Raw genomic sequence first — 24,362 nt, 5'->3', positions numbered from 1 at the left:
CCCCTTCTCACAGAAGATCTAAATCTCCCTTCTGCTCCTCTTTCCAGTTGCTCACCTTACCAAGAGTGTTGATGAAAGTACCTCAAACCCAAACTCTCTGCCATAGAGTTGATTCTGACTCATAGAGACCCTATAGGATAGAGTAGAACTGCTCCAAGTTTGTAACTCTTTATAGGAGCTGAAGGCCTCATCTTTCTCCCAAGCAGCTGCTGTTGTGTTCGAACCGCTGGCTTTGTGGTTCATCTTACCCACAGCACCACCAGCATTTCTTGATGATGATCATAGTACTTACTATTTGTGCTAAGCTTGTGGTGTAATAACAAAAATCATTGCCCAGTTCTGGTGTGCCGCTCTAGGATAAGTACTGAACCACAAAGTTTGTTTGTACCACAAGGTTGGCAGTTCAAACTCACCAGCCACTCATTGCAAACCCTATACAGGGTTCGCTGTGAGTCGGAACCAACTCGACAACACTTAACAACTAGTGCCCAATAATCACAGCTGGCATTCACTCAGTGTTTCTGCGTGGCAGGCACAGTTCTAAGTACTTTACATATATTGTCTTATTTAATGCTTGCAACAACCCTGTGAGGTAAATACTAAAATCCTCATTTTACGGAGAAGGAAATTGAGGTGTAGAGGGGTTGACAAGCCCGTTTCCCCAGGAACATAGTTGGATTCCAAGCTGCATCCTTACTGTTAACCACTACAAATAGATTGAATTGGCTTTAACCCCTCCCAGCACTCACACACACACACACACACACACACACACACACACACACCATGTTGCCTTGTTCCCCAGCCCCCAATTGCATGGAGAAAGAGATTATACAGGTTAGCGAAGAAAGGGCTTCCTGCAGAAGATGGGGCGTTCTGCATGGATTTGGGTTTTGTTGCTGTACTGAGTGTCATGCCTGTAACATCAATAAGTTGTTCTGCCTTATAAGTTTTATTAATTAGACAACTGTCTGGTCTGCTGAGTTAGAGTTGTTAATCCAATATTATGGCTCTATCTGAGGAGCTATGGTAAGAATTCTTTTCTAAAGTTTTTAGAGCCTTACTTCCCAAGGTTGGGTAAAGCCATCCTCTCACCTCCAGGGAAAGGGGTTCAGCCAGGAGCAGCAGCAGCTACCTGAATGGTAATATGACTGTGGCTATTGATATTCACAGGAGCCCTGGTGGCACAGTGGGTTAAGTGTCATGCTGCTAATTGAAAGGCTGATGGATGATTCAACCCTCCAGCTAGCTGTAGGAGAAAGATGAGGCAGTCTGCCTTCTTAAAGGTTTACCCCCTCGGAAATCCTATGGAGCAGTTCGACAGGAGTTCCTCTGTTCCTCTCCCTGAAGGATTGCCTCTGTGGGCTGTAAAGGGAATGTGGCCAGGACCTGTGGGCCTCTTCCTGTGTCCACATCTGGCCCCTAAGTAGAGTTGCTTATAAGTTCCCACCATTGGCCCTTACCTATTCAAAAAGCTAGCTACACACAGACTTTCTTCAGTGTGGGCAGACCACATTGAGTGCGTGAAGTTTGTGGCTTAGGTCTCCAGTTACTGTGGCTCTAACTCAGTTTATCTGGGGGAGGTCCACCCTTTCTGCCTCCTCCCATGAGAGGGGTCCTTCCAGGGAGAGCTTCAGGGTGGCTCGTAAGATGTGTGACTGATAACCCCAGTGCTGGGCTGTGTCCCTGTGGCCTCCTCTCAGTACATTAAATCATAAGACCATAGGAAAAGAGTCGATTGCTTACATTCATCCTCTGTCCTCATTTCTACAACCAGAAATTAATGCTCCCTTTCAGTTTTGTCTAAGGTGTCCTGGTGGTGCAGTGTTAACGATCTTGATTACTAACAGAAAGGTAGCCACTCCAAGGGAAAAAGACCTGGCAACCTTCTCCTGTAAAGATCACAGCCTTGGAAACCCTTCTGGGCAATTCTATCTGCCCTGTAGAATCACTAGGAGTTGGAATTGACTTGCTGGCAACAGGTTTGGTTTTTTTGGTTTTCGCCTTTGTCTAAATACGTTCTATGATTCTTCTTCTTCTTCTTCTTCTAAATGAGGTGGCTTCAACACCGTAAACACCTAGATTTCCCTCTTCACTGAATCTTTCTTATTTTTTGTATGCTGTCATGTTTGCAGTTCCATTTGTAGAGCGCCCTTCTCTGCCCTATTCATCAGCTGGACTCCTGCTGGCCTTCATGACTCAGCTGGGGGTTCTGTTGGGTGTCACTTGGCAGGGAGAGGGAAGTATCTTCCTTCAAGCCCTCATAGCGCCCATTGCTGCCTCTTGTGGTGCCAAGTGACACGTGGTTTTGCATGCCTGTTTACATACCTGTCCCCCATCTTAGAAGGAGCTGTAGTAGAACAAACAGTCCAATATTTGGCTGCTAACTGAAAGGGTGATTCAGACTACAGAGAAAGCCCTGGTCATCTGCTTTTATTAAGATTGTTGTTGTTATTAAGTGCTGTGGAGTCTGTTACTGCTCATAGCAACCCTGTATAGGGTTTCTGAGCAGCAGCTCCTAGCTTTGAACTGCCCACCTAGTGGTTTGCAGTCTAGTGCTTATCACTTATCCTACAGTGCCATACCAGGAGTCCTCTGTTAAGATTACAGCCAAGAAAACCCTATTGGGGAGTTCTGTTCAGTCACATGAGGTTGCTGGGAGTCAAGAAAGCATCCAACTTGACTTGAGTTACGCCCCACCTTAGACAGCAACATCTCTGAGGGGAGAGACTGAGACTTATTTTTCTGTGTATCCAGCACAATGTCTGGCACATAGAAGGTGGATGCTCAGTTAAGATTTTGTTCAGCATATGAATAAATGAATGAACGCTATCTACAAGCTATTGAAGAAAGCCCTTGACTCACAGCAAGGGACTCTGTTATTATTTCCTGTATAAACGAAAGGAAATGGGAGCAGAGTTCACATTAGTCTGCAAAAGAGCGTCCCAGCTCTGTGGATTTTAATCACTGAGAAAATAGTGATATGCTGTAATGCCCACACCTGAATGTTTGGGGAAGCACACTTCTTGTTAATAATAGAATGTTCTGCTAACTGAGGGCTATGCCCTCCCCTCACCCTAAATCATTTTTAGTTCTTTCTCAAATACCTGGGTCTGCTTTTCTACCTTAGTGAGTCTCGTCTGAGGTCCTTCAAATCTTGTCTGCAAGAAGGAGCCTGCAGGGTTTCAGTATTCTGGCTGCAGAATACTGTCAGTTCACTCCAGGCTCCTGTGCTGCCCCCAAAGACAAAGACAAGCCCTTTGAGTTTTACTGCCACTCACCTCGAAGACATTGACAGGGACTTCCCAATAAACAGCATGAGGGAATTGCATAGTGTTTGGATATTAACTCATGCCTTCTGTGATAGTAACTCAGCATGTGCTCTGGCCTGTGGCTTCTATTCTTATGTGGAGGGTTCCCAACCTCACTCTCCCTTTTCTGACCCCAGCATAGGAAAAGCCTTATTATCCCTTCCTTCCTCTCAGCAGGAAGATGCAATTAGACAAAATGAAAGCTGCCCCATTGCCCTGTGGCTGCAGTTGACAACTCTGGGCACCTCCAGACTGGGTTTACCAGGTCTGTACTCACATACCCTCTCCTGTCTGGTTGCCCCTTGGCCTCAGTTCTGCCCTGCTGCTGCTCTGTATTCCTGGACGAGGAGCTTGAAGATAGTGCACAGAGAGAAAGCCGGGGCTGGGAGCGACCTCCTCTTAGTTTTCTCACAGGAGGTCAGCCTGGGTCCTGTTTGGTAATTGCTTCCAAGCTCAGCTATTACCTGTATCATCTCAAACCAAGCTGGGGTAAGCCAGATGGGCATCAAAACAAAGGAGTGGTATCAATGTACCTTTTTCTGCCTAGCTAGGACTAGACGCATAAGCATTCAGCTGTTAACCTAAGGCCAGCAGTTCGAACTCTCCAACTGCTCTGGCAGAAGAAAGATGTTGGCAGTTCTCGTCCATAAACATTACAGCCCCCTACGGAGCAGTTCGACTCTGTCCTATAAGATTGGTATGACTTGGAATTGACTAGACAGCAGTCGGTTTGGGTTATGTTGTTTGTTTTGGTTTTGGGTTTTGCTTTATGACTGGACTTATCAGCCTCTCTCCTCACAAGTTCCCTTGAGGATAGCACCATGTAACTCAACAGAGCTAGACAAGGGAGATTGAACTCAGGGTCTGCTACAGTTAGTTTCCTGCTTCTCAGCTAACCTCTCTCCAGCAACCTTCCTCAACTGTTCAGGCTGTGGTCTTCATGCCTCCTGTTATATATATATACCTATCCCTACTCATTTCCCTCTCTGGGCCTGTCCTTGGTGCTTACCCAAACCTGGCTCTCTCTGTAGTACCCAGCTGCAGTTTCCATCTAGAAAACCTTTCCTTGCTGCTTCTGGAAATCAGCAGAAGGTGGACAGGGGTTGAATTAAAAACCTTTCCAGATCCCTGCCAATTGAGATTCTCCGGCTGTTTGACCAGAGTTAGAGACTGGGCACAGTCAAGGCTAATGGGCCTGGCCGATGAGGCCTAGCAGCCTCACAGAGAGGAGGGGACAAGTCCAGCCAGTCCAGCTGAATAGACCTTCATTTGGCTTCTGGAGGCTTTGCCTAGAACCCTGTGCAGCTGGTGCCTGCCAAGCGGCCCCCAGAGGGGCACTATTTGAGCCCTGGGTCTTTGGCTGCTGGAAGCAGCTACTTGTTGGGAGGTTCCCAGAAGCTCCTGCCCACACCTGCTCCCCCTGTTCGGCCTCCAAGCTTTGTTTACAGTTCAGCCCTTGGCTGACTAGCAGTTGGAATCTAAGAGGAAAGAGAGGTCCGGGTGGCCAGGGACCCTTTCCCGGCTTTGCATTCTCTGCCAGAACTCCGCTGCCCAGTCTGGCCTTGAAGAGATGTGTTCACTGAGGGGAAGAATTCAAGCCTGCCGCTCCTGTCTCTGCCAACTCCATTTTTCCCATCATGACCATTCCCTACCACCTTCTGGAATTCTCTCCCCTTCCTATTTTCTCCTCTCTGTCGCATTCTATCACAAGAAAAATATAGCTTCTGGTGGTTGGTGAATTGACCTAAGTAAGGAAAGTGCCCTGGGTCTCTTTGTCATACTGCCACATCACATTTGTGAAACACAGTGGACGTGGGTCTGCTGTCATATGGATAATAGCAGCCTCCCTATTTTGGACTGAATTGTCCTCACCCCCACCCCCACCCACCAAATATGTGTTGTGAATCCTAACCTCTATGCCTATGGTTATAATCCCATTTGGGAATGAGTTGTTTTTGTTATAAGACTGAGGCAGAATTAGTGTCTTGAGTTAATATATCTTCTGTGATATGTTGTTGAGTGCCGTCGAGTCGGTTCCGACCCATAGCGACCCTGTACAGGGTTTCCGAGGGTATAATCTTTACGGGAGTAGAAAGCCTCATCTTTCTCCCATGAGATATAAAGCAGATTAAATCAAGCAAACTGTAGGAGCCCACCCACTGCCATCAAGTCATTTCTGGCTCACAGAGAGCAAAGAATGGGAAAGAGATATGCCAAGCAACAAGAAGATGGCCCTGAAGTAGAAGTTCAGAAGAGACAAGGACCTCCCTCCAAAGCCAACAGGGAGAGAAAGCCTCCCTAGAGCTGGAATCCTGAACATGGATTACTAGCCTCCTACACTATGAGAAAACAACTTTCTGTTTGTTAAAGCCACCCACTTGTGGTATTTCTGTTATAGCAGCACTAGCTAATTAAGGACACCTCCTCTCCAAAGAGCTTGATTACCAGAAGTCCTATACCAGAAAGCTCTCATTACCATGTGACCCTTTAACAGTACTAGGGGGTAACTTCAGGTCATTTAGAAAACAGGTGAGGAACTGGAGAGGGCCTCTCAACTGTGCACTTGACTGGTAACCAAAGGTTTTGTGGTTTGAGCCCATCCAGTGGCACAATGGAAGAAACAAGCTTGTTTCCATAAAGAGTGCAGCCATGAAAATCTTGTGGAACAGTTCTTCTCTAATACATGAGTCTTTCCCAAGTCACAAATCAATAGCAAACAAACTAAAGCAAACCAAAGTTGGTGGGCACAGCTTGTTTGTAGTGCTTGTCTTCCCTCAAGCCTTTCCTTTTTCCTTCCCTGTCTCCTAGGTCCTCCTGTGGTCTCTTTTACCTTGTTCTCTCAGCCTTTTCTCCCCTCTCTTGGCTCTGTCTGGTCTCCTTTACTGCTTAGAAGTCTTCCCTTCATTCCTCTACTTTCCACCTCTCGCTCAGTCAGTCTCTCTTTGTCTCTGCCACCTTCAGAAATACTTAGTGTGGTATATAGATGGTAGAGACTGGAGTGCCAGAGCTCTTCAGAGTGGCATGACAACTACTTCAAGCTCCCATGAATATTTTATTGCTCCAATTCCCCCTTCACTGTCTCAGCCAGTGACAGGTAACTGGGGGCTAAAATGTGAGCATCTCCCCATGAACTTCATTGCTCAGGGGCAGAAGCTTCAGAACCTGTGGCATCCACAGTACCACATAGCATCAGCCTCACATCTGGCATAGCCCTCACATCTGTAACCAGGCAGGCAACCCCAGCAGGGAGGGTTAGGAGCATGTCTAAGCCTATTAGAAAACATGTCTGTGTCTATTGGGTATGTAGTCCCTGAGGGGTGAAGAGGAAAGGGAAATGGTAGTTGCCGAAAGGTTCTTTGCTGCATTTCAGAAACATGATGGGGTTGGTCTTTCATGAGGTGACTGTAGATTCACAAGTAGTTGTAGAAGGACCGATGGCCTTGCCTGCTCCTGTGTGACCTCCTAAAACACATTGACAGGTGTCTCCATTCCAGCATAATGGGAAAAACAACTGTTTGGACAAACAAAACAAAAAATCTAGACAATAGCAGGTTTCTAGAAAATGCCACTCCAATTTTTGCTGAAAAGGAAGTTACAGGGCCATCAAACCCTGTAAAGGAAGGATGGAAGCAGCCACAGAAAAGTAACCAGAGAGACTCTCAGGAATGGAAAGAACTATCCAAAGTCATCTTATCTATCCCTCTGCCTCTTGCCATTCTAAAATGATAGTTGTCTGTCTCTTCAAGAAAAAGTCTTTGTCTATGACTTCCGGCAAAATGGCGGACTAGACAGGCGCATTACATAGACACATTACAAACAAAGATACGAGAGACCAAATGAAACAGACACAGATGAAAACCCTGGAGCCCTGAACTTCAGAGGAAAGGTTAGAGGCATGGATTGAGTGCTTACTGGACGAAGCAGAACAGGGACAGTGAGAGAGGGACACTGACTGATACACGGCCAGCCAGATGTGGTACAACCATCTTGACCTTTTGTGAGCATCTTTGGGGACAGAAAGCAGCCTGGCAGAGCAGATTCACACAGGCAATGTGAAAGGTGTGATTTCGTCTCTTCCCCCCACCACTCTTCAATGGTGACAGGCTTCTACCCTTATCTACTCCCAACATACACCCTGCTCTCCAGGAGGTTAGAGTCACATGGTTGGGAACCACACCAATGTGAGGCAGGGACTGGCTGTGCCACTTCAGTACCTGGATTTAAGTGGGCTCCAGATTTACAGAACCCAGAGAGTCACCATGTCAGCATTAGTCTAGCAGAAACCCTCACAACCAGTCACCCTTCCCCAGCAGCTCTGTGGTCCTAACAAGCACTGAAACCAGCTCCACCAAGGACCTCCATGAATGACTTCTGGATTGAATGTTCTGAAAAAAGATAACACTTAGGCCTATAAGAATTCCATGTAGAGTCAAGAAACTCTGCTGTCACATCCCCTCTGCAGGAGCCCACCAGAGTTTTCTCCTCACTGGGTCCAACAGCTGCACTGTTTGTTTTCTTTTCCTTTCATTGCTTCTTTGTGTGTGTGTGTTTCAAAGGTTTTTATTGTGGATTGAGTGAAAATTTACAGGGCAGATCATCAGTTTTACATTCAACAAATCATACACCTTGTTTCATTACAATGATTATAATCCCCTCCATGCACATCAGATAACAGTATTTCTCTCTATTCACTTTAGCTCTTCTTTTTTTTTTTTAACACTCAGGCATATATCATAGTTTACACCAACAAAGAGCACATTCTGCGAATCTGCCTCCTGGACGCCATATTTTAGTCCCTCTGTTCTCATGAATCTAGAGTCCTCAGCTGCTCCCTCTCTCCATGTCCCAATCTCTGCCTTAATCTCTGGTGTTGCTGCTTCTCTGGATAAGGTCTTGCATTCCGCTTGTCCTCTTCTCCCTTGATGGTCCTAAGTTCCTTTGTTTCAGGTCTGTAAGATTAACTACTACCCCGTTTTTGTTACAAAACTTCTACCTTTACAATTGTGACAGTGGCAATTAGTCATGATAAAAATTACTATTGAATCATAAGAATCTTATCCCCATCTCTTTTAACAAGACCCATCTAGACAAGATGAAAACTATTCAGTGGGGACTCTTTCTTCCCCCACCCACTATTAAACTAAACTGCCTCTTGAAATCTTGTAAGCCAGTCACTTCGTGACTTTATCACCCCCTCATTTGAGGTAGTCATTGTCTAAGTTGCCCATCCCTATCTGCCCTGTGTACAGAGGAGATAGCATTGATATTTGATGTTAATACTCCTTCCCTCTCTGTTGGTATTTAGAGTTAATACCTCCATGAGTATAGGTCAAGTTCATCAAATTATAGCAATTTACCTTTGTTTCCTTTATCAAAAATTGTTTTGTTCTTTTTTTTTTAATCTTCCTCTGGGTGAGTTCTGATTATCAAGCCATTGGGGCTAGGTCAAATGGATACTATCTACAACTTTGGGTGTTCTTGTGCGCCTCCCCGCAGTCAGATCAGTTGGATGCTTCACTCTCAGCTCTAGCCCTCCATGGCTATGTCCTTGTTCATGGGCTCAGGTGTCCCCCCCTCAGGTCTCACCGCACTTTAGACCAACCAGCCCTTCTCTTTCTCTCATCTCTGGGTCAACAGGAGTCTGGGGAACGTGGTTGAACTCATCCCATTTCTTCATTGCTACCTTTCCCCCTCTTCCACTCACCAGTAGACCAATGTGGTCACCAGAAGGGTGGTTACCAGCAAACCTGCTCATGTGTTCCCTTTGTGTTTCAGTCTTGGAGGGGAGTTTGTCCTGAAGGGACTTGATTGCTTGCCTTGATGGCTTCCCTTTTCATTGTTTTTGTTTCTTCTTTCTTCTCCTTCTTTTTCTAGTCCCTTGAATTTGATCCTGTCCCTGCTTTTGTTTGTCCTTCTTTTCTTCTGTTTCTCATTCCCCTCTTCTTTTTTGTCCCCTTTGATCTTTCTTTACTACTCTCTACTCTTTTCTCTTTTCATCATCCCTCTCCCTAATATTTCCAGGGTTTTTTTTTTTCTTCCTTTTATTTTCTCTTACTTTTATATTCTATAGCTCCAATTTTCTGTCCCTCTTTTCTCTTCTTAGTTATTATATTTTTTTCTGGTTCTGCCTGTTTTTATTTATTTTCTATCCTTTATTATTTTTTTCATTGTTGGTTGCTTGTTTGTTTATTCTGGGTTTTTGTTGTTGTTGTTGTTGTTGTTGTTTGTGTGTATTTGTGAGGGGGTGGATGGATGGGTTATCCTCCTTCCCAGCTGACAGGTGATAGCAACTATGCCCATAAAACTCAGCAACAAATGTACCCTCAGCAGCTTTACACACTTGGCAAGAGCCAATGCCACTTGATCAATGATAGAAAGCAGCCAAACCCACCCTAAACTGAGGTGCATGAATGGCAAATGGAGAACTGTGTACACTTCTGTAACCACACCCACAGTAGACAGTTGGTGAGACTCTAAGAACACATCAACATACAATCATCAATTAAATACAAGTATGATACTACCACAATATCCTGTAGAAAACAGACTATTTTAGTTCACATGAAGAAACAAGAGAGAATGGTTCAAATAAATGACCAATATGCAGAGCCAGAAAACGTTTCTGAAGAAGAAAAGGTTAAGGAACTAACTGGAAAAGAATGACATTTATGTACCTTCAAAGAATTGACAGAAGTATAGAGGAAAGCAAGGAGAACACAGGAAAAAAAAAAAAAAAAGAACTTTAGAAGGAGTCAGAAAAACACTATAAGAACAAACAGACAAAATAAATGCAAAATTTGAAGCAATACAAAACCTGCAATTAAAAATCCAGAAGATTAATATTAGGATTTCAAAAATGTACAATACGTTGAAAGGGCAAAGGAGTAGATTTGAAGCAATTGAAGTCCAAATTACTGAGCTTGAAGATCAATCTCCCAATACTAGTTTACTATAAGAACAACAAGGAAAAAAAAAATGAAAAAATTAAAAGAAAGCCTAAGAGTTATGTGAGACACCATGAAGAGGAACAACGTATGGGTGATCAGAATTCCAGAACAGGAAGAGACAATAAAAAATAGAGAAAATTATCAAAGAGTTGTTGGAAGAAAGCTTCTCTAACATCGTGAAAGATGGGAGATACAAATACAAGAAGCTGGGATCTTCTAGTATGGATAGATCCCAAAAGAAAATCACCAAGACATACCATAATTAAACTTTCCAAAACCAAAGACTCAGGAAAAATGAAACATTACCTACAAAGGAAAACCAATAAGAGTAAGCTTTGGTTTCTCACCATGCAGGCAAGAAGGCAATGGGATGACATATAATACTCTGAAAGAAAAATAAATTGCAAACCAAGAATCATATACACAGCTAAGTTGTCCCTCAAATATGCCCTCAAAATTAGAACATTTCTATATAAACAGAAATTAAAGGGATTTGTAATAACCAGACCAACTTTACAAAAAATACTAAAGAGTGTTCTTTAGATTGAGAACCAACTACAGCAGGCAACAACCTGAGGTTAACATACATGACACCACCAGAACTCAATCCAGATATAGAAGTATTTAAAGTAAAACAAACCTACAAGACTAAAAATAGGGAGCCAGAGATAAAAATTTATAATGAAGCAAAAAGGGTGAATAATGTAGATACAGAACTCCCAAAAGGGAGTTAAGTGGATTTCAACATAAAGCCAACTGTTTCAAACAGGGAAAAAGTAATAAATTACATGATAACATCAAAGAAAATTACTTCAAATCAAAATTTAAAACAAGAAAATCAGATTTTGTAAACATTAACACAACAGAAATTAAAATGAAAAGAAACCCCACAAACAAAATGAACTCAGCATGAAACATTATGTGGAACAATAAAACCAATAGCACCACACAAAAAAATGACAGCAATCAACTCATACCTATCAATAATTGCACGGAATGTAAATGGATTAATTCAAGAGACAAAGAGCAGCAAAATGGATAAGAAAAGAGGATCCTTCAATATGCTGTCTACAAGAGACACATCTTACACACAAAGACAGAAGCAGCCTGAAAAAGTCAAAGGATGAAAAAAGTATATATCAAGGTAATGACAATCAAAAACAAGCAGGGATGGCAATTTTAATTTCTGATAAAATAGACTAAGGCAAAAACAAACATAAGAGACGAAGAAGGGCATTATATCCTGATTAAGGAATCAATGGAACAAGAGAACATAAACATGATAAATATCTGTGCCATCTACGAACAAGCCTCAAAATACATAAATCGAAATTGAATTGAAAAGATAGACAGATGTAGGATAAGCACTGGACTGCAAACCACAAGGTTGGCAGTTCAAACCCACCAGCTGCTCCTCAGAAACCCTGTACATGGTGCAGGGTCACTGTGAGTCAGAACCTACTCAATGACACTTAACAACAACAACAATAATAGTATGTTTTAATACTCCACTTTTGATGAGGAACTGAACAAGTAGACAGAAACTCAACAAAGACACAGAAGAATGAAACACAATCAACTTGACCTAATAGAGTTATACAGAGCACCCAACCCGACAACAGCACAATACATACTGTTTTCCAGTGAGCTTGGGACATTCTGCAGAATAGACTGTATGTTAGGCTACAAAGCAAACCTTAATAATTTGTAAAACATCAAAATACTACAAAGCATCTTCTCAGACAACAATGCTATGAATTTAGAAATCAACAATAGGAAGATGAAGGGGAAATAAATCAAGTAAACATGGAAATTGAATTATGCTTAAAAGCTACTAGGTTGCCAATCAAATAAAAAAAAATTTTCTAGAAACCTACCTAAACTAACTCAGACTAAAGTAGAAAACTTGAACAGGCCTATAACATGAAAAGAAATGGATCAAGTCATTAAAAAATTCCCAACTAAAAAAAGTTCAGGCCCAGATGACTTTACTGGTGAATTCTAGCAAACATTCAGAGAGGAGCTGAAACTAATTCTACTCAGACTATTCCAGAATGTAGAAAATTCTCTAATTAATTTTATGAAGCAAGCATACCTCTGATACCCAAAATAGGCAAACACATCACTTACAAAAAAATTATAGACCAATACTCCTCATGAACATAGATGTAAAAATTTTCTGCAAAATCCTAGCCAATAGAATCCAACAGCATCTCAAAAAAGTGGAACCCAGTTGATGGCAGTTAACATCATGACCTAGTGGGATTCATCCCAGGGATGCAAGAATGATTCAATATTAGAAAACCAGTCAACATAACCCACTGTATAAATAAAGCAAAGGGAAAGAACCACATGATCATACTGATAGATGCAGAAAGGGCATTTGACAAAATCCAACATTCATTCCTGATGAAAACAGTGAGCAAAATAGGAATAGACGTGAAATTCGTCAACATAATTACAGGCATATATACAAAATCAATCCTGGTGTGGGGCTGTAGAATAAGCACTGGACCACAAGGTCAATTTGAACCAAAAAGTTGGTGGTTCAAACCCACTAGCCACTCCTCAGAAACTCTATACAGGGTTGCTATGAGTCAGAACCCAGTTGATGGCACTGAACAACAAAAACAACAACAACAAAAAACTAACGGCCAACATCACCCTCAATGGTGAGCAACTGAAGCCATTCCCCTTGCAGACAAGCACTAGACCAGAATGCCGTTTATCACCACTACTATTTAATATTGTGCTGGAAGTCTTAGTCAGAGTTGTAAGGCAAGAAACGGAAATTAAAGGCATCCAATTAGCAAAGAAGTAAAACTCTTTATTTGCAGATAATATGATCCTATACTTAGAAGATCCCAAAGATTCAGCAAGAAAATCATTAGAACTCATTAATGGAATCAGCATAGTGGCAGAGTACAAGATCAACAGACAAAGAAAGAATAACTATTGTATTTCCCACCCAGGCACTTAACAACAACAACAAACCCCTAATGAAGTCTGGAGCCACAGAATCTCCCATTTCTTCTTAGACTGTACCTCCTTGCACTCTACCTCTGACTCCATTCTCTCCACACTTTTCTCTGATTGGGGAGTTTCTCCCATGGGGCCGGGCTCCCCATCCAGAAACCTATTTTTTCACAGGTGGAGGGAGACAGAACCATTACGCATTTGAAAATGAATTGCGTGGGGTAGCCAAACAGTTCTAGTTTCTGTTCTTTAACATCATTTATGTATTCATTTATTTAGAGGATATTTATGAATTTATAATGGCTTTATAAAAGTACATACTATGGGAGCTGGGGACTTTAGATCCAGAGAGGGAGAGTGACTGTGTGCTGAAGACTGGGGCGGGGGGGGTGGAGGGGGGGGGAGGGGTAGTGTAGGGGGCAGGCTTGTAGGGTATACCCTTTGGTTGGTTGATGATGCGTGAAGGGGATTGTAACCATGGCAATGAAACGATGTACGATAGAATGAATGTAAAACTAATGTTCTCCCATGTAAACTATCATATAATTCACAATAAAACATTTTTAAAAAAAAGTGCATACTATGGAACAGGCACCCTACTAGATGTTGCCGTACAGTGTTGAACAAAAGACAAGGGTTCCTGCTCTTAGGCGGTTTATAGTCAAACAATCACATGAATGAATATTTAATTACAAATCGTGATGAGTCTCATGAAGGAAACAAACAGGTTTCAGTAATAGAAAACAACCCAGGCAAGGCTCCTGTGAGGAGGTCACATTTGAGTGAATACCTGAGGGAGAGAAGATCAGTCACATAAATAATAGGGAAAGAGGTTTTCAGGACAAAAGGAATACCAAGCAGAAGGCCTTGAGGTGACAAAGAACTTTGTGTGTTCAGAAAATGAAAGGAGGTCAGTGGAGCCAGACTGTAATAAGCAAGAGTAAGACCAGCATAAGAAGGGTTTGGGTAAGGTGGGTGGAAGCAGATTGCATGTTCTCACAAACCATGTAAAGTAGTTTGAATATTATTGACTATGATGGGAAAATGTCTGAAGACTTGTAAGCAGAACAGTGTAAGAATCTGATTTGGACTTCTGTGATATCTGTTGTAGTCCTGGTGTGGGCACTGGTAGGATAAGCACTGGCCTATGGTTCAAATCCACAAGTCCTTTGAAATCCTATGAGTCAGAACTGACTCTAAGGTACTTAACAACAACACTATCTGTAGAGACCAGACTGGAAGGAGCAGCAGTGGATGTAGGGATATCAGTAACGAGGCTGCTGCAGCAATCCAGGGGAAAGATGATGTTGGCTTAAACTGAGTGACAACCATGGAGATGGAGAGAGTTATTCAGCTTCTGGGTATATTTTGAAGGAACAACTGATGATGTTATCTGAGGGATTAGATGTAAAGTGAGAGGCAGAAATCAAGAATGATTCTCAAGTTTCTGACTTGAGTATTTGAAGAGATATGGTTCCATGTAATGATGAGAAAGAATAAAGGAAGCCTAAGCTTCAGGGGTAAACAAATCAAAGAGTATCATTTTTGATGATCGGATTTGAGGGCTCTTGTGAGACATAAAAGTGGAGATGTCAGAGTAGGCAGAATGTATGAGTTTGAGAGTTTGCCAAAGTGGAGCAAATTCGGGAACTATCTGCATGTAAACCAATGGCCGTGGAGTTGATTTTGACTCATGGAAACCCCATGTGTGTCAGAGTAGAACTTTGCTCCATAGGGTTTTTGATTGCTGATTTTTCAGAAGATCACCAGGCCTTTCTTCCAAGGCACCCCTGAGTGGACTCAAATCTCCAACCATTCAGTTAGCAGCCAAGTGCTTAAGTGTTTATACCATCCAGAGACTCCTGTTGGCATATACATTGTATTTAAAGCCAGGGGATGGCTGAGACCACTTTGGAAAAGAGTAGAGAGAAGACCAGACACAGCTCTGAAGAACACCAATAACTAGTGATTAAGTACAGGAGGAGAAGCCCACAGAGAAGACTAAGAAAAAGTGCCCCCCCCCCCCCGCTACCTTTGGCTACTATGGTGCAGGCATATGGTTGAGTTCATCAAGGAATGAGGTTTTGCAAAGCAGATATGACAAGGGGAGAAGAAGCAAGGGAGTTGATAGTATTTGCAAAAGGAAAATCATAATGATAGACCAGGGCTTCTAATGTGGACATGAGGCATGCCAATTAGAAGGAGCTTTGAAAGAAAGTGTTGTTGTTAGGTGCCATTGAGTCAGTACCGACTCATAGCGACCCTATGCACAACAGAATGAAACACTGCCCGGTCCTGGGCCAACCTCACAATGGTTGCCACACTTGCCTACTGATGTTGCCACCTTGCCACTCCATCTCATTGGGGGTCTTCCTCTTTTTTCTCTGACCCTCCACCTTACCAAACATGATATTCTTCTCCAGTGACTGGTCTCTCCTGACAATATGTCTGAAGTATGAGAGACGAAGTTTGGCCATCCTATACCTTCCAAGGAGCACTCTGGCTGCACTTCTTCCAACACAGATCTGTTTGTTCTTTTGGCAGCCCATGGCACTTTCAATATTCTCCTCCAACACCATAACTCAAATGCATCAATTCTTCTATGGCCTTCCTTATTCACTGTCCAGCTTTCGCATGCATATGAGGTTATTGAAAATACCATGGCTTGGGTCAGGTGCACCTTAGTCCTCAAACTGACATCTTTGCTCTTCAACACTTTCAAAAGGTCTTGTGCAACAGGTTTGCCTAATGCAATACGTCATTTGATTTCTTGACTGCTGCTTCCATGAGTATTGATGGTTGATCCAAGAAGAATGAAGTCCTTGACAACTTCAATCTTTTCTCGATTGATAGGAATGTTGTTTATGAAGGAAAGTTAGAAAGTGAATAATTAGGGGAAGGTACATGGGGAAGGCCTCTCTTAGGAGGTGGTATTTAAACTGAGATCTGAAGGACAAAGTCAGCCCTGCAAAGAATGAGGGAAGAGATTTTCAGTAAAAGTGAATACCAAGTAGGAATTGAATAGGTGATCATGATGTGTCTAATCATTGCTATAGTAGGAATCCTTGTGGATTCTGGCAGGATAGATAGTGTAGTAAACAGTGGGATATTGATAATGGAGATTTGGGAAGTGGCATGGTATCTGATGGTGACCAAAATCTAGTTGTGATAATGGAATGAATGAGTCACTGAGTTGAGTGGAGGAAGCAGTTGTGGAAGGCCTCTTCATCACCAGGTGGATACTGAATTCACCAATAGTGATATCAAGAATTGAAATGGACCTCCACGAACAAGTGCCTCCTTTTCCATGAGACCAGAAGAACTGGATGGTGCTCGGCTACTTGTGTAAGGAGAAGTTAGCACAACATTGGAGCTAGTGAGAGCCCCTTTACAGGAAGAAGGTTTTATGCCGTAGCTCCTTACAAGAGGGCACCCAGAGCAGCTACTTTAGAGCCTCAGGGATGGGATTCCCATCTCTACCATCAAGAGAAGATAGCATCTCATAGGGACCCAATTGTTCATCTGCCATGCTTAATCTCTGGAGTTTCCAGAAGAGTCAGGTTCCCTCCGTTACTGGAATCAGAACGCTAATTGACCCCACACAGCTCCACATCCCTGCCAGTTGCAAAGGAAATGACAAGACTCCCCAAGGAGCCACCATATGTAAATTAAAAGGAGCCAAAGACAAGGAGAGATGGAGACCTAAAAGCTGATGCCTGGAAATTTCGCTGTTACATTTCTATATTCCTGACGAAAAAGAACAAGAGAGGAAGATGATCAGTTTAGAACCAATCCATCGTTTCCTCGGTTCACTTGCCCTCTAGCCAGGTCCTGCCTAGCAACAGTTGTTAGCATGAACTCGAATTGCCAGTTCCCCTTACAACCACGATCGTGTGATAATTTAGGCTTCAGAGAAATTAGAGTCAGAGTATGGCATTGTAGGATAAGCCCTCGACCATAAGGTCAATTTGAACTGCAAGGTCAGCAGTTCAAACTCACCAGCCGCTCCTCAGAAAGTTGAGTTGGAACCGACTTGATGGCACTTAACCACAACAATCCAGAAAGAGCCAGGTTGTCTGGTACTTGGGTCAGGAAAAAGGGTTGTCTGGAAAATGAGGGAGCAGAGCCCTCTGTCTTCTTAGAGGCAACGAGCTGACAGAGGAAGAGGCTAGACTGTGTGGAGCAGGTGAAGTTTGTCTTTGGGTCCCTTTGTCTGCTCCTCTGGCCACCCCAAATAATGCTTCTGGTAACGTTCCCACATCTACATGTTTGCGATGTATGTAACCTTTCACGTGCTTCTCACATTTCCACAAGTGAATGGGATCAGAGACACGTTCATTCAATTTGTGTGGGCTAAGCATCCAGACCAGGCCAAAATGTAGAGGGCTGCTGGGCAGAGCGGTGGAGCAGCCCTGCAGAGGAGACCCTGGACAGTCAGAGAGGCTAGGACACTGAGTGGGTAGAGGTGAGGGTGTGGGAAGCGTGGGCTCAGTCTGCAAGTTGGGGCTCCAGTTGGGTCATTTATGTGGGTCTTAATCCCTTTATCTCCTCCTTTGGAGACTGGGGTGGAGGAGCACCTAGCCTATTTGGCAGGACAGTGAGAAGCTGTGAGAACATAATGGATGTGAAAGTACCATTTGTCAAATGAGGTAATGGATGTAAAAATGAAAAAGAACTACATTGGCAGGCCAAAGAGAAAGGTGAGACCTTTACCTGGCTCACTGAATAGAGAAGGCAAGAAAGACTGCACTGGAGTGCGGAAGTATCCTTGGGGGCTTTTGGTAGGAAGAGGGCAGAATGAAAGTATTTTGTGCTTTGCTGCAAATAAAAGACAAAAATAAGGGGTCCCAGACACAAAGCTGGGGGCATAGCATTGGCTGCTTCATAATTTTGTTCAGGGTTGCCCTGGGTGAAGGAACCAGAAGCCAAACATCTTTCAAAGTCAAATTGCCCATTTCCCCCAGGAAGGCAGTCACATGACTTCTAGACAGCTGAACTCTTGTCATTCATCACTGCTTGCCTTCAGAGTCACTCCCATCTCTCCAGGCATTTAGCAAATTTCAGAGGGACTGAGCTGCAGATGCGGAGAGATGCAAACCCTTAGAGAGAAGGGACAACTTCCATTCGAATTTTTAAATGGCTTTCTGGTCTGTTAATGGAGGTGTTTGTCCCCTTGACCAAGGATAGTTTGGAAGGCCCAGACAGTGTGAGGAAAGGGCTGCTGGTAGAATTTGGAGGGAGGGTCTACTTAGCAACATTTAATTCAACTCAGTTAATGGTACCAGTAACATCCCCATGACTACATGTTGGTTGATGATATGTGTATCCTTCCACGTGCTTCTGGAACTGTGGTCTCATTCCCACAAGTGAATGGGTTCAGAGACACGTGTGGGCTGAGCATCCAGACCAGCCCAAAATGTGGAGGGCTGCAGGGCAGAGGGGTGGAGCAGCCCTGCAGAGGAGATTCTGGACAGTCAGAGAGGCTAGAACATTGAGGGGGTACCGGTAAGGGTGTGGAAGCGTGGGCTCAGTCTGCAAGTTGGGGCTCCAGCTGGTTCACTTATGAAGGTCACCATCTCTTTATCTCCTACTTTGGAGGCTGGGATGGAGGAGGCACCTAGCCTATTTGGCAAAACAGTGGGAAGCTGGGAGGAGATAATGAATGTGAAAGCACCATTCTTCAACCCAAGGATGAATGTCCTGCCGCTACACCCAGAGACATACCTATTTTGAGCGAGAAATAACTGCCCTCTTGCAGGAAGATGGAGGCCACCTTCCTTATTGAGCCCTCTGCCTCCTGTCATCCAACCTTGTCAGCAGTAAAGTCTCTCTTAGGATGATACCAGCTCATTTCCGACAGAGCTTGGGTTCTTGTATTTCTTCCCATCGCTGCCATTTCCTGCTCATCCAGCGCAGTTCCTACCTCCTCCTTGAAGCCACTTCCAGCTTATTCATCCCGCTTCTGAACACACAATTTGGAACATAATTAGAGATTTTATATATTCTTACGTGCCCCTCAGATTATCTTGTTCAGTGCCCACTAGTCTTTTCACTGCAGTTAGACTGGAAGCTCTTTGAAGGCAGAGATCTGTAACCTTTCATGTCCCCAGGAGCTCTGGACTGTCTGACAGTAGGCACTTAATAAATACTTGTTGATTGATTAACATGAGTTAAAAGAGAAAAACAAAATACTTGTATCACAAAAGGTTCTTTGCTGGTTGGTTCATTTGGCTCAGGAGTGCCCATTTTCATCACTCCTGGCAGTGCCTCAAGGTTCAGTGGAGACTAAGCTGTCCCTGGTTTTAGAGAAAGAAAGAGATGGCAAAGCTGAGGCTGTAGTGACCAGGGGCCCTAAGTACAGGCCAGTGGACTAAGAGGATCTTCCTGCCACTCTCCCTGCTTCCCATGCCACAAACTGTGCAGATCCTTAGACTCTCATTCTGCTCTGGCTGAGGCCCATGTCGGAAATGAGCTGGTGTCATACCAAGAAGAGGCACTTGAATGCTGATAAGGTTGGATGACAGGAGGCAGAGGGCTCAATTCAGAAACAGCCCCTGCAGTGAGGCAAGACAGCAGCTGCAAGAAGATGTTCTCTGGCCCCCTTCAAGAATAAGCTTCTGCCACCAGGAGGAGAAATAAGAGACACACCATCCTGAGCCACCCTTGCTGAGCTCCTGTCTTGGGAGGGTTCCTATTTAAGACATCACCAGTTACATTCCTGCTTCTGAGGGACTTCCTATGGAAAAAGTAACCATTTGTTTTACTAGAAAGAAGCCACTGCCACTGAGTCAATTCTGACTCATAGCAACACTATATGACGGAGTAGAACTAACCGACTGTTTCTTAGAGTTTTCGAGGCTGTAGCTCTTTACTGGAGCAGACAACCTCTTCTTTTCTTCTGCTGACCTTGTGGTTAGCAGCTCAGTGCTTAATCCACAGCACTGCCAGGGATCCAGCTTCTGAATTTGCCTTCAGGAGGCTTGACCTCATCCCCAGCAGCCTGTCCCACCTTCCTAAGTGGCGGCAGATAGACAGACTCCACACCAGCTTAGGGACAGCCAGAGTTTATGTGACTGGACTCCAATCAGCCATATTCTGTCTTCCTTCCCAAGTTCTTGTATGATAGAGACAACTCCAGAGTCCTTTGCTGGACTATGAATTCTCTTTTATACAATTATTCTAAATCTGCTCACCTTCCCCCATAAATAGTCCTTAACCTCCATTCTGATTACTGAATCTGTGTTCCAATAAACAACCTGATTGCTCAAAGTCCTTAGCTAGTCAACACTGCTTCACTCTCATAGTGTCAAAACCTCCTACTTCTTTTATAAACTATACTATTTGATTAATTAGCTCCCATTCCTCCTTATTTATTTATTTATTTATTTATTTTTGGAAGGGCCCTGTCTAAAGCCCTAATTTAGAAAACTTAGCTCCATCTATTAGGCCTGATGAAACTGGTAGCACAGGGGTTAAGTGCTCGGCTACTAACTCAAAGTTTGATGGTTTGAGCCTAGGGAGAAAACTGTGGCCGTCTGCTCCTGTGAAGATTAACAACCTTGAAAACCCTATGGGACAGTTCTACTCTGTTCTGTAGGGTTGCTATGAGTTGCGTCTACTGAAACACAGGCTTTTGGTGTATTAGACTTGAGTGTCGGGGGTAGAGTTGTACCAAATCACACTTGGTCTTGCTTTCATTTCCACCTGCCTTACCCTTTGGCAGGGCCGTTCATTCTCCTTTTTTATCTCCTTTCCTGCCCCTAGGAGCCCTGGTAGCATAGGAATTATGCATTGGGCCAATAATTTAAAAGTCACCAATTTGAATCTACCAGCAGCTCCATGGGACACAGGGTCGCTATGAGTCAGAACCGGCTTGATGGCACACACACAACCAGGGGCTCTGGTGGAGTACTGGGTTACATGTTGGGCTGCTAACTACAAGGTAACAATTTGAATTCACCAGCCACTCCGCTGGAGACAGACAAGACTATCTATACCCATAAAGATTTACAGCCTTGGAAATCCAAGGGGAGGGAACAGTTTTACTCTATCCTATAGGGTCACTAGGAATTAGAATCAACTTGATGGCAGTGGTGGGTTTCCCTGCTCCAGGAACCCAGGACCCTCACAGCCTCAGTACCCCTCTGCCTTCACTTGCTTTGCCTGCAGTATGCCTCACTCTGCCCCTTGATGTAGAATCTTAATAAAATCTTTGTGTGGTTTCTAAGCATCAGTAACTTATGTTGTAGACATCAGAACAATCTGTAGAATCTTTGCCAGGTACTGACACAGCAATTTACCTTCTCCCAGCTCATCTGGGTTTCAGTTCTGCTGGAGGCCACAGGGAGCAGTATTCTTTCTTGCCCACAGGATCCATTTTCCATTTGGCCCGTTAACTGAAATAATTTGGCATTATGTACAATTGTGTAAGTTAATTGTCGTCCATGTGAGCAAATAGACTTATATGTGCCTTGTAAATAGCTTCGTTTCATATATAACCTAAGAGATATTAAAGTTTAAAATTGAATAAAGGCTTTATGAAGAGCCTGCACATTCTGAGTGATTTCACATTTCTTCCCCCACTTACCTGTTTTGTGGTTTGGTTTCTCCCCTCAAGGTGTTGGCCTCCCATAGGGAGTTAGTGGCCAATTCAATGAGTGGTAACAGTTAACTTTCAGAATAACACATTCGCCGATGGATGGGCTTCTTCTAGAGTCCCAGTGTCTTGGAGGAAAGGGATGACTCCAGTGTCAAACTCTGCAGCACCCATTTCTTCGGTAGGCCCTAGCGTGGAAGAGGAAGGTTTTTCCATTCTAGACTCTCTGTCTCCAGTCTGAAAATCGAGGGAGCCATATCCTCTGCAAGTTGCAGAGATGTGTGAAGCTAAGCATGTGAACTTCTGGGTACCTTGGCCATAACCCTCACCAGAGGCTTAGTACCCTTTGCATCTTGGTTTGCCCCCATCTTCCCCTTTCCTTTCCTCAGTCATGTCATGAAGGAACAGAGCACAGGTGCTATGGGATGTGAGCAGCTGCCTGCAGAGACACTACAGCAAGTGACCCTTCTCTGAGACCCAGGGTGGTGTGATCTGTGAGGCCAGGTAGGTGTCCTCAGAGTGTCCCTCAAGCCCTGCCTCCTATTCCCTAACATCCACCCATCTTTCCAAGGAGCAGAGCTCTCCAGGATACCCTGTGGCCTGGGAATTCATGAAATAATAACTTTGTGAAGGAGCTGGCCTTTGAAGACTGATAGACACAAAACCATTGTGGCTTCTTAGGGGCCTAGTCAGAAGCTGTGGTTGATGGTGCAGTAGGGTCTGGCTCTTAATAAAGTTTCCCTTTGCACAGAACAATCATAGAAGAGCCATCATGCCTTAGATGAGAAAGTAGCAACCTATTCAATTCAGCAAGTCTTTATAGATTGCTTACTTGAAACCCAGGAGTCTTCCTGTTGTTGTTAAGTGCCATCAAATCATTTCCGACTCACAATGACCCTGTATAGGGTCTCAAAGGAGTGGCTAGTGGATATGAACTGCCAGCCTTGTGGTTAGCAGTCCAGTGCTTATTCTATAGCACCACATCAGTACTCCAAAACATAATTCCCGTCCTCAAGAATCTCATAATCAGGCTGAGGAGACTATAATGTACTCATGAAGCAGGTCAGCTACTTGAGACCAGAATTTACAAACCAGAGGTGTAAAAGGAAGAGACAAGAAGGAAAAAAAAAAAAAAAAATCTCTAAATGCCAGAGTGGCAATAGCAACAGCTAACATTAATTAAGCACCTACTACATGCATCGTCAGATTATCCAGTAAGCAAAGCAAGCATTGATTTACTTGTGCTTACTTACTAATCTGTAATGAACAATTTCACTTTTTTTTTTTTTAAGGGAAATTGTTCATTAAAGATTCTGTGTATGACTGGCATCTGACTCTTTTCCCAACTCCACAGTATCAAAGTCTTCCTACAACATCAAAATCTCTTTTCCAATTGACAGTCTCTGACAGGGACTGAAAGAGCTCTGGTGGCACTGTTGGATAATCACTGGACGACTAACCAAAATGTCAGCAGTTCAAACTCACCAGCTGCTCCATGGGGAAAAGATGAGGATTTCTGTTTCCATAAAGATTTACAGTCTTGGAAACCCTAATAAACAGGGTCGCTGTGGGTTTGGTTTTGAACTCAGACAGTGTATAAAGTAGAAAAGGTAAGCATACACTTACTTGTGCATTACTTACTGTCTTACTTATCTAGTACTGCTATAGCAAAAATACCACATTTCTTCTCTCACAGTTTAGGAGGCTAGAGACCCAAACTCAGAACACTGGCTCTGGGGAAAGGGCCTTGTCCTTGTCTCCTTTCAGATCCCCATGTCTTTGCATCAGTCTCTCCCCCCCCACCCCCGATCTGGGAGCTACCAGTGTAGGGACCCGAGGTCCAAAGGAAACAACCTGCTCTTCTTCCTTCATGGTAGTCGTCATTGTGAAGTGCTGTCGAGTCTGTTCCGACCCATAGCAACCCTGTATAGGGTTTTTGAGGAGCAGCTAGTGAGCTTGAACTGCCGACCTTGCAGTTCAAATGGCTTCGCAGTCTAGCGTATTAACTCACAGCGCCACAGTTGTTGTTGTTGAGTGCCGTCGATTCCGACCCATAGTGACCCTGTGTAGGGTTTCTGAGGAGCAGCTGGTGAGCATGAACCACCGACCTTGCAGTTCAAACAGCTTTGCAGTCTGGCACATTAACCCACAGTGCCACACACAGCGCCACAGTTGTTGTTAAGTGCCGTCAAGTCGGTTCCAACCCATAGCGACCCTGTACAGGGTTTCTGAGGAGTGACTGGTGAGCTTGAACCACCAACTATGCAGTTCAAACGGCTTTGCAGTCTAGCACATTAACCCACAGCGCCATACCAGGACTCCAGGTACCGTTAAACTCTGCTTGCTTGTTTAATTTCATTTATATCTCAAAAGAGATTGATTCATGATACAACTGAATGTTGTATATTGCAGCCAGCCTCATTAACATCATAGAAGTGAGGATTTACAACACACAGGATAATCACATCAGATCACATCATGGTGGAAGTGATTACATTATATTAGAGCTCATCCTGGGGGGTTACTATGTCT

The 24,362-nt window shown here is 43.8% G+C and overlaps 1 protein-coding gene across 1 annotated transcript in view; it reads left to right on the top strand.

The window, feature by feature from the left end:
* Positions 1 to 24,362, top strand: part of FRMPD3 (FERM and PDZ domain containing 3) — a 139,575-nt gene that overhangs the window by 638 nt on the left and 114,575 nt on the right. Inside the window, exons 3-4 of the mRNA XM_006871066.1 lie at positions 22,220 to 22,289; positions 23,598 to 23,703. Of these exons, the coding sequence (XP_006871128.1) occupies positions 22,220 to 22,289; positions 23,598 to 23,703 (176 nt within the window). The remainder of the gene's footprint in view (positions 1 to 22,219; positions 22,290 to 23,597; positions 23,704 to 24,362) is intronic.

Source organism: Chrysochloris asiatica, unplaced genomic scaffold, assembly GCF_000296735.1.
Source record: "Chrysochloris asiatica unplaced genomic scaffold, ChrAsi1.0 scaffold00159, whole genome shotgun sequence".
NCBI classification, from domain to species: domain Eukaryota; kingdom Metazoa; phylum Chordata; class Mammalia; order Afrosoricida; family Chrysochloridae; genus Chrysochloris; species Chrysochloris asiatica.
Note: the sequence above shows the minus strand (reverse complement) of the source record. Positions and strands in the feature narration are given on the sequence as shown.